This window comes from Callorhinchus milii, unplaced genomic scaffold, assembly GCF_018977255.1.
Source record: "Callorhinchus milii isolate IMCB2004 unplaced genomic scaffold, IMCB_Cmil_1.0 Scaffold9, whole genome shotgun sequence".
NCBI lineage: Eukaryota > Metazoa > Chordata > Chondrichthyes > Chimaeriformes > Callorhinchidae > Callorhinchus > Callorhinchus milii.
Window position 1 is genome coordinate 2,325,826 of NW_024704750.1, and position 10,558 is coordinate 2,336,383.

Consider the following 10,558-nt stretch of genomic DNA (forward strand, 5'->3'; position numbering starts at 1 on the left):
CAGAACACACTGTAAAGTGAATTAACTGTATATTTGTGGGCGAACGCGGCAGCCAATTGCGCACAGCAATGTCCCACAAACAGTCGTAGATTGAAAATGACCAATTTATTATTGTTTGTGGTTTTGGAGGGAATATTATTAGGCTCTGTGTGGAGTAAGGAAACTTGCCCAAGGTTTCGCCCTCTGCCTGGGATTGAACTCAGGTCTCTCACTTGCAAAGCGAGTGCTCTAACCACTGAGCTACAGGACTCCTTTACTCTTTCTCCTGGCATCCGTACCTGCTACTGGTGTTCTGGGCAGTGATGAAATTAAATCAAATTGGCCAAATGGCCTTTTTCATCCAGACCTCTCCTGAATCCATACTTCAAGAACAGTGCATTTTTCTTGAAAATTATTCAGTCGTTGGGTCTGAAAGAACATCTTGAAGACTCGCGCTTCTCACACTTGTTGCTTCTAATCTCATCCAATGTTCCTGAATTCCCCCCACTCTTTTTTTTTAAAAAGGAATTCTATTATATATTATTGGTATTATGCTGAACTTTTTTTTCAATGCACTGTGAAGATTTTTATCCATTAAGTCCACAGAAGCTGAGCTTCGTCAGTGTATTTTGGGGTAATATGTAATCCTTTTGCATAGACCTGTCAAGGTTTTTTTGGAGTAAGCACTCCTTTTGATGTCTGTCTTTAAATGGTAAACACACCAAGATTACCTGCTGAAACAAAAGAGTTGATCTTGTAATAATTTAATGTTAAAAGTGTGCATTTCTATTTAAACAGAAATTGGATCTCTGCTGTATCAATTAGCTAACGTATATGTCTTTCATAAAAAAGAAATAGCAGAAAATCGTTATTTGAAATACTAATAATAATCCTTGCAAATCACAATAATCCTGTCATGAAATGAGAGAGTGGGAGAAGTCAGCACCATAGAGTAAGTAAGTCACTAGAATGATAGTCTTAAGCATTTACACTGCCCTACTCATACTAATTAAACCGCACTGTATGTACCTGATAAGGCAGCAATATTGCTTTACATACTGAACATTTGACAGATCAGCGAATCTCCAAAGTTCTTCACAATTAAAGCAGAAACGAACAAGCCTGAGAATAGAAAGACAAAACCCTAAACCATTGTATGTGAATGAATTGGTTACTTGGATACAAATAGTTTTGGGTAGGAAAGCAAATGGTCTGAAGATGTCGGCAGGGTATCCTGAAGGAACGATTGAAGAGTTCAGAACAGGAATTGTTAATGAAATCGAGGAAACCAAGGTCATTTTTGGTGCAGATGTTGTTTTGAAGTCTTGGACATAATTGGTCTTAATTAATCTTTTTGTATCTACCAATGGCTTCTACCTCCAACGCTCGCACCATCAGGGCTCTGTCCTTGGTCCTCTCCTTTTTAATATCTACATGTTCCCACTCTGGGATATCATCCGCAAGCATGGGGTTAACTTCTACATGTATGGGAATGGTACCCAACTCTCTCTCTCTCTCTCTCTGCTTCCAGGCTTGACTCCAGGATCGCTGCTGTCCTGACGGAGTGTCTGTCAGACATCAAGTCGTGGATGAGAGCCAATTTTCTACTGTTATCTATCAACAAGACCGAGGCCTCCTGCTTGTCTCCTGTCAGCGGCTCCTCACCTCAGGCACCGACAGCATCACTATTTATGGATGCCCACTATACTTCACTGAGCCGGTATGGAACCTTGGTGTCTTGTTCGACCCTCAACTGTCTTTTAATCCCTACATCCGTGCCATGGCCCATTCTGACTTTCCTCCATGTTGTTGTTAATTAGAGTTTGAGTGTTTTGAGGGGAAGACCGGTATGTGACAGGGGAAAACATGCCTTTTGCTTTATCAATAGGGATGTGAGGTCCATTGGAGATCACAGGAAAAAGGAGAAGAAAGTCAACAGTTGAATGGGAATGAAGAGCAGAGCCTTCAAAAGTAAGAGGTTCTAGATTTTTTTTGAAAAAAACTGCAGAGAACCAATTTCTAAATTAGGATCGAATTGAAGAAATATTCAAATCCAGGATGATGGTCTCAAACCTAAAACCATGAGAGATTTCAGGGTCCCGAGCGAGCCAACGGGATAATTTGGTTGAATATTGATGTCCACAATCTGTCGGTCACAAGATCAGTTCATTTGATCTCATCCTTCCAGAATACCCACCTTATGGGCCTCCCAGAACAGCTTCAAACGGTTTTCTAAATGAGTTCGGCATCCTGGCTTCCTACCAACTATTTCCAGTTGTGCCCTCTGGGCAAAGAAATACTTCCAGGTGTCTGTCCTGAAATTGCCCTTTGCAACTTTAAACCGACGTCCTCTTGTTCCACTCTCTTGATGAATCCCAACATTGCACCTGTCTTGTTTATTGCAGCCTCCTATTCTCTTGACAGGAGGAACAACTCCCACGCCTAGATCTCCTTCGACTTCCACTTTGTCCATGGTCTACATGCGTTTCTTAGTCACAGTTAACGAGATGACTAACTTCTACCTCTTTTCGTTGCATGAAGTTAATGTGGCAAACCTTTTTGGTTTTGTGAAACAGCAGAATGCATTGGAGTTTATTTGCTGTGCAAACACCAGGGTTATGTTTCAAAGACCAAAGGTCACCTCCCCAGTAAATATGTACCGAATGTGTTTGCACTTGGAGTGGACCTGATCAGTATAACAAGACACATCACACCGAAGACTGTGCATCAGGGAGGAGAGAATTGAAGTAAGAGCTTCTGCATTCACGTGGCGTCAGAAACTGTTGAACAGATTGGCTTGTTTTAGCCTTTAGATCGGCAGTGTTAATAACCCTGTTGTAGCAAAGCAGCCAATGGAAAGATTGAGGATGTGTGGTTTGTGTGTCTTAAATGAAGGCTTCTTGAGTTTTATATAATCTGAAACCATTGTAAAACCAATGTCTTTGTTTTACAGGATAACAATGGAGAAACTGTTCCCTCTCGCTTTGCTGTTAGCCACTGTGCTCCTCAGTGCAATAGACAGTGTTAACGGGTTGCCTGGCTCAGCCAGACCCACACTTGATCCAATTCGTACCAGTTTACTGGATGAAATCCACCACAACTTCACAGTAAAGCACGGCTACCATCTCTCACAGTCAAATACAGATTTCGCCCGGCGCCTGTTCTCAAAGATTAACAGTCAAGGGACTTCAAAGAATCATTTCTTCTCCCCACTAAGCATCTCAGAAGCTCTGGCTATCGTGTCACTGGGCACAAGGTCCAACACTAAGGAGCAGCTCTGTAAGGCTCTGGGTTACACAAACACCAGCATCCCACAACCCTTAGTTCACGAAGCGTTCAAACTCCTTCTGGAGCTCTTGACAAATGAAAGAGATAGTTTGGTGTCGATGGGATGCTCTATGTATGTACAGGATGGATTCAGGCTGGAGAAGAAATTTGTTCACGACGCAAAGAGTTACTATCAAGCGGACACATTCAATGTCGATTTCAGAGCCACAGAAAATGCCAAACAACAGATCAATGCTTATGTGAGGAACAAGACACACGGCAAAATTGAAGAAATCTTTAAAACTATCAATCCGGACTCTGTGTTGGTAATTGTTAACTACATATTCTTCAAAGGTAAGATGATTTCCTGTAGGTTCTATCTCAGTACCTGTTCATGGAGGGAAAATCATAGAATGCTAAGGCATAGAAACAAGCATTTTAACCCAACAATCCTGGTCTGGTGTTTTTCTCCTCATGAGCTACCGAATCCAATCTCACTCTCCTGCTCGAATTCCCCAAACCGATTGATATTGGTTTTTTTAAAGCATTTATCTAAACTCACTTTTAAAAGCACTTACGGGCTCAGCTTAAACTGTGGCATGACAGAAATGTTCTCTGCTAGTTACTGTCAATTTCAGAAACAACAACTTGCATTTATATAGCGCCCTTCATGCAGGGTTAGCGTTCTAGAGCGCTTAACAGTGGGGGAGTCGGACAACGAGCCAGGGGGAGAGGTGATAGTAAGCGCGATCAAAACATTTCATAGCAAATGACTTGTGCGCCAGTGTGATTTTAAGAACACACATCTCTTTCCACACACGCCACATTCTCATCCGCTGTACTCCACAGTATTATTTGTCCTTAAGTATCTTAACGCCCACAAATATACGGTAAATTCACTTTACAGTCTATTCTGTGAAGCGCTTTGAGACGTCGAGAAGACGTGAAAAGCGCTATATCAAATGCAAGGATTATTATTATTATTATTTGTGTGATTCCTCTTTTAAGTGCTGTTATGGGCTGGCTGACATTCAAAAAAGGTTTGCAGAAAGGCATTCAGCATTCAAACAGTGTACAATGACATTTCTTACTGCCGCCTTTACTTCCAGTGATGGGCTTCGATCTATGCTCCCTTCTCATTGACTCGTAAAAAATAACTCCCTTTTGACCAACCATTCATAATTACGAAAAGCTGCCCCATCAAACCACGGGAACAACTCATAGCACTTCACAGGATTTATGTCAGTAGTGAGGTGTTAAGAGATTCGTTCAAACAAGGAATCCCAATTAAAGTGTCGATATTATTTTTAACTGATCCTTAGGTAGTTGGTTGAAACCTTTCGATCCTCGAAATACTCGAACCGATGATTTCTATGTGGACGCCTCAACTACAGTCAAAGTTCAGATGATGAGCAGGATTGGTTCATATTACGCGAAGCAAGAAAGAGATCTGTTCAGCTTTGTGGTTCTGCTTCCCTACAAGGGAAATGCCTCAATGGTCTTGCTTTTGCCAGACGAAGGAAAAATGAATGCGTTGGAAGAGAATTTCAGCGTTTCGAAATTTCTATCAGTGGTACAGTCGCTAACCACAGGGTAAGTTCATTACCTCAGTGATATTGAGCTCAATATAAATCCGATCATATTCAAGATCATATCACCAGCTGAAACTTGTTACTTAGACTCAGGACCACCCATCCCACAGTCCCATCATCTCGTTCCCTCCTTTCCTCCTGCAAGGCCAGTCTCAAGGTCTCCTCTTGGACCGCGCCTTTGGTCACCTACCCACCGCTTTCCTTCCTGCCCACAACTCCTTCTGATCCCGTAACCAACTCGGGTCATAATCCCTGACTGTCCAGCATCTTGGGATGCCCTCCCGATGCAGGGTAGAGTCCCAGAGGGCTTGACAATGGCGGAGCATGACCCCGGGCCGGGGGAATGGGGGAGTAGGGTGATTGTAATCACGGTCGAAGAGGAAGGTCTTCAGGCGCGACCCGCAGATGAGGAAGGAGGGGGTAAGGTGGAGAGATTGACAATTCCCATTGCCTACTGCCCCAGTGTAGCTGTGAAGGTGTGAACTCTCATTGGATGGAGAGACAGTTACCAGGATCTGCTCCCAATTGGTGTAACTTTCTGTCATGTGTCTCTCCGTCTGTATTGCTATTTTGTTCAATTCCCTTAACTACCGTCTCAGTGAAAATGTCTTCAATTAAGAAAACTTTGTAAAGTAGTAACAGGAATGTACACACCATAGGAAGGGGAATACATGTGACGTTGAAGTGATTTCACTCTGATCATTTTTTTCTCACAGATATATTGAACTGCAAATCCCCAAGTTCTCACTGAAGGTATCTTATAAGCTTAAAGATACACTGATGAAACTGGGCATCACAGACCTGTTTGACAGTCAAGCAGACCTGTCTGGGATTAGTACATCCCAACCTCTGAAGGTTACACAGGTAAAACGTTTTCAAGTTTGCTATAAAGAATATTCAGTTACTTTTGATGCAGATTGTGGGGAGGTGAATTGTGGAAACAGTGGAAGAACCTTTGAGTGCTTAAGGTGCTAATATATTGCCGGTTCATTTCATAATTCATAATCCTCACCAGGAAACACATGCAAGATTTGAATGAACTTACATTTTTGTTTAACAATCTACACCTGTTGGCTTGTCCCCCTCTATATTTATGTTTAAGAATCTACCAAACAGAGTAAACAGAGGAAAAAAAATTGGGATTATTTATAATAATAATAATCCTTGCATTGGACATTGCACATTCTGACGTCTCAAAGTGCTTCAAAGGATATATTGTTGGTGAGTCTGTAACGGGAGGGTATCAATTTATCATAGTTAGTAAATGAGCAAATTGGACAGTTAGGAGAAACTATTTCAAGCGTAGAATAGTTAGGATATGGAATGCCCTGCCAACAGAGGTGGTTGAGGCAAAATCCTTATTGGCCTTCAAAGGGGAACGAGACAAATATCTTTAAAAAATTAGGCTATAAAGGGTATGGGAAAAGGACAGGTAAGCGGGACTGAAAGGATTGCTCTTGAGGGAACCAGCACAGACACGATGGGCCGAATAGTCTTCTGTGCCATAAATGTGTAAAGTTGTATGGTTTGTCTGTCTCTCTCTCTCTGTCTATTACAACAACTTGCATTTATATAGATGCTATTATGAAAGTTACTGTAAAATGAGTTGAGTTTTGAAAAGCCAAAAGGCCTTTTCTCTTCCTGGACTTCGAGTTACACCACCTTATGTAGGCTGTAGTCCACAGTGAAGCAGCTCTATTGGTTTCTGTCCAGTTCAGCTTCACACAAGTGAAGGTTACATGTTAATAAATATGTTAAATGGATGTACAAGTAATTAGTGTGTGAACTTTGGTTCTCTGCCTCTCTGCCCCCACTCTCTGGAACTCCATCCCACAGTCCCTCCGCCTCCCCCCCTCCATTGCCTCCTTCAAAACCGGTCTCAAGACCCTCCTCTTCGACCGTGCCCTCGGTCACCCTCCTACCCCTACCGCCCTTGGGACGTCCTCCTGACGTGATAAGCGCTGTACAACTGTAATTTGTTGTTGTTGTTTTGCTAGATCGTCCACGAGGCAGTTCTGGAAGTCGATGAAATCGGAACCGTAGCTGCGGCAGCCACTGGTGCTGAAATAATGCCAATGTCAATGCCTCAAATGTATAAATTTAACAGACCTTTCATTCTAATCATTGTCGAGCACAAAACCAAGAGTGTCCTTTTTACTGGAAAAGTGATGAACCCCACTGAAAGCGTGTAACTCGACACTGATCCAAATCTTGTATCAATCTTTGCTCAAAAAAGAATTGCGGTGGTGGGCAAATGGAAATCAACAAGGCTGACTTGTAACCTTCTTCTGCTAATAATCTTCAGCACCCTATAGTAACCTATTGAGCACCTCGAACAAGCTCTAAAGCCAAATGTCGTGCGCTTCCTTAAGAAAAAATAAACCAGTTCATGGAATTTATGTCAATCGTTTTTTATTAATCTACTGAGCAAAATACAAAAGTTGTTGATGATGATGGTGCTTGTGTCTCCAGCACCTGAAACTTGATTCACCTCATTCATTACTCTGTACACTGCTCAGCTCCTGTATAAACACCTGGTGCGTTTATACACCTTCAAAGCACTCCATGGTCTTGCTCCCCCCTACCTCTCTGACCTCCTAGCTCCCTACCATCCTGTTCGCTCCCTCCGCTCAGCGGGCTCCAGCCTGCTTCACGTCGCCCTAGTTGCTTGCCCCACTATCAGTGGGCGGGCCTTCCGCCACTCTGCTCCCACCCTCCAAAACTCCATCCTGCAGTCCCTCCATCTCGCCCCCTCCCTCGCCACCTTCAAGACCCACCTCAAGACCCTCCCGTTCAAACATGTTGCTGTTGATCTCTTTCCAGGACGGCTCAATGTTGCATGTTCTCCTCACTCGGGATGATGGATCCCACAACTCAATAAATGCAAAACAAATTAATGTTCTTCTGCGTTAAACAGGTGCAGAGATAATCATCCAAAACCTGTGGAATGTGATTGAAATCCAAATTTCGATTTTCAATTTGAATCTGAGGTGCAATGGCAGAGACTCGATGGGTCAAAAGGTTTCCTACGCTAAAAAATTCTACATTTCAACTTGTGATGGATGTTGAGCGCTAGCTTCAATTTGTACCTCAACTCCAATTACCCGCCCTTGCCCCTATCCCTCGATACCATCACCTAACAAATATAATGTGTTGTACTTTCATTCAATTATTGGCAATGTACAAAACCACATTAACTTAATAAATTAAAATCTCATTCCAATAATTCCAACAAATACAGGATCACAGAGGTAGCAACTTTGAATTTCATATCAAACAACAACAACTTACATGTACGTACAAACACTGACTTTTCCATTATATAAGACTATCATTGTGTGATGAATCTGTTGACCTGCACTGTTCTCTCATATGCTTTCATAAGTGGTTGAAGAGTTCACCAAAGACTAAACAAAATGGACCTCTGGGACAAACGACAATATCACTGAAGGACTAACTTTGCAATATTCCTAAATACTTTCCGGTCCTTATTTTAATGAACGGTATTAAAAAACATTTTGAAATACTCCCTCTCAGTACTTCTGAGAATTGTTGATCCTCAAACCACGAGTGCTGTAATGAGCATTGAGCTACTTACTGCACCTATAGTGAGGGTCGATTGGATTGAATTATTCTTATGAATTTAACTCCAGGATTATCCTTGTGCTAGCAGCGAGCCCAGACAAATTATGCTTTTCTTGTCGACACCTCATTTAAAAACTATTATTCCCTTCACTAAATAAATTGGAATTTTTCCTTGTTCCCTTTGTCGAGTGCTACTCAATTGCTGTCACTTAATAACTTCTTCCTTCCTTTCAAATATGCAGTCAATTAACTTTTACAGTATATTCTGTGAAGCTCTTTGAGACGTATCAACTTGATTAAAACTCTCTATCAAATTAAAGTTGTTTTTATTATTAAAGAACCAGAATGGAAACACCGAAACCTGAGGTGGAAACATCTCTCCAGCTCCCTCTGCTTCTCCCCCTTCCCTCTGAACCCACTGTCCATTTCAATCCCACCATTGCAGGATTTTAACCATCTTCCTTGATTCTCATATGTCTTTTAAGAGGAAGAGCCTTGGTTTTATATCCTAACATGGATTCAAAGCTCGGCACATCACAAGGAGGTTTTCTTCCACTGCCTTCAGCTCAGTGTCTTGTTTGGTCAAGACATTTCCCAACTGAGCGTCGGGACTTTACTCTTTCTCCTGGCATCCGTACCTGCTACTGGTGTTCTGGGCAGTGATGAAATTAAATCAAATTGGCCAAATGGCCTTTTTCATCCAGACCTCTCCTGAATCCATACTTCAAGAACAGTGCATTTTTCTTGAAAATTCTTCAGTCGTTGGGTCTGAAAGAACATCTTGAAGACTCGCGCTTCTCACACTTGTTGCTTCTAATCTCATCCAATGTTCCTGAATTCCCCTCACTCTTATTTTTTTTAAAAAGGAATTCTATTATATATTATTGGTATTATGCTGAACTTTTTATCAATGCACTGTGAAGATTTTTATCCATTAAGTCCAAAGAAGCTGAGCTTCGTCAGTGTATTTTGGGGTAATATGTAATCCTTTTGCATAGACCTGTCAAGGTTTTTTTGGAGTAAGCACTCCTTTTGATGTCTGTCTTTAAATGGTAAACACACCAAGATTACCTGCTGAAACAAAAGAGTTGATCTTGTAATAATTTAATGTTAAAAGTGTGCATTTCTATTTAAACAGAAATTGGATCTCTGCTGTATCAATTAGCTAACGTATATGTCTTTCAGAAAAAAGAAATAGCAGAAAATCGTTATTTGAAATACTAATAATAATCCTTGCAAATCACAATAATCCTGTCATGAAATGAGAGAGTGGGAGAAGTCAGCACCATAGAGTAAGTAAGTCACTAGAATGATAGTCTTAAGCATTTACACTGCCCTACTCATACTAATTAAACCGCACTGTATGTACCTGATAAGGCAGCAATATTGCTTTACATACTGAACATTTGACAGATCAGCGAATCTCCAAAGTTCTTCACAATTAAAGCAGAAACGAACAAGCCTGAGAATAGAAAGACAAAACCCTAAACCATTGTATGTGAATGAATTGGTTACTTGGATACAAGTAGTTTTGGGTAGGAAAGCAAATGGTCTGAAGATGTCGGCAGGGTATCCTGAAGGAACGATTGAAGAGTTCAGAACAGGAATTGTTAATGAAATCGAGGAAACCAAGGTCATTTTTGGTGCAGATGTTGTTTTGAAGTCTTGGACATAATTGGTCTTAATTAATCTTTTTGTATCTACCAATGGCTTCTACCTCCAACGCTCGCACCATCAGGGCTCTGTCCTTGGTCCTCTCCTTTTCAATATCTACATGTTCCCACTCTGGGATATCATCCGCAAGCATGGGGTTAACTTCTACATGTATGGGAATGGTACCCAACTCTCTCTCTCTCTCTCTCTGCTTCCAGGGTTGACTCCAGGATCGCTGCTGTCCTGACGGAGTGTCTGTCAGACATCAAGTCGTGGATGAGAGCCAATTTTCTACTGTTATCTATCAACAAGACCGAGGCCTCCTGCTTGTCTCCTGTCAGCGGCTCCTCACCTCAGGCACCGACAGCATCACTATTTATGGATGCCCACTATACTTCACTGAGCCGGTATGGAACCTTGGTGTCTTGTTCGACCCTCAACTGTCTTTTAATCCCTACATCCGTGCCATGGCCCATTCTGAC

General features: G+C 41.8%; 1 protein-coding gene across 1 annotated transcript; it reads left to right on the forward strand.

Annotated features, from left to right (window-relative positions):
- Window positions 1–2,642: 2,642 nt before the first annotated feature.
- On the forward strand, window positions 2,643–7,237 carry LOC121849709 (alpha-1-antitrypsin-like). Its single transcript, XM_042338317.1, has 5 exons — window positions 2,643–2,726; window positions 2,933–3,600; window positions 4,569–4,839; window positions 5,555–5,702; window positions 6,836–7,237. The coding sequence occupies exons 2-5, from the start codon at window positions 2,940–2,942 to the stop codon at window positions 7,028–7,030; spliced, it is 1,275 nt and encodes a 424-aa protein (XP_042194251.1). The 5' UTR covers window positions 2,643–2,726; window positions 2,933–2,939; the 3' UTR covers window positions 7,031–7,237.
- The last annotated feature ends 3,321 nt before the right edge of the window (window positions 7,238–10,558 follow it).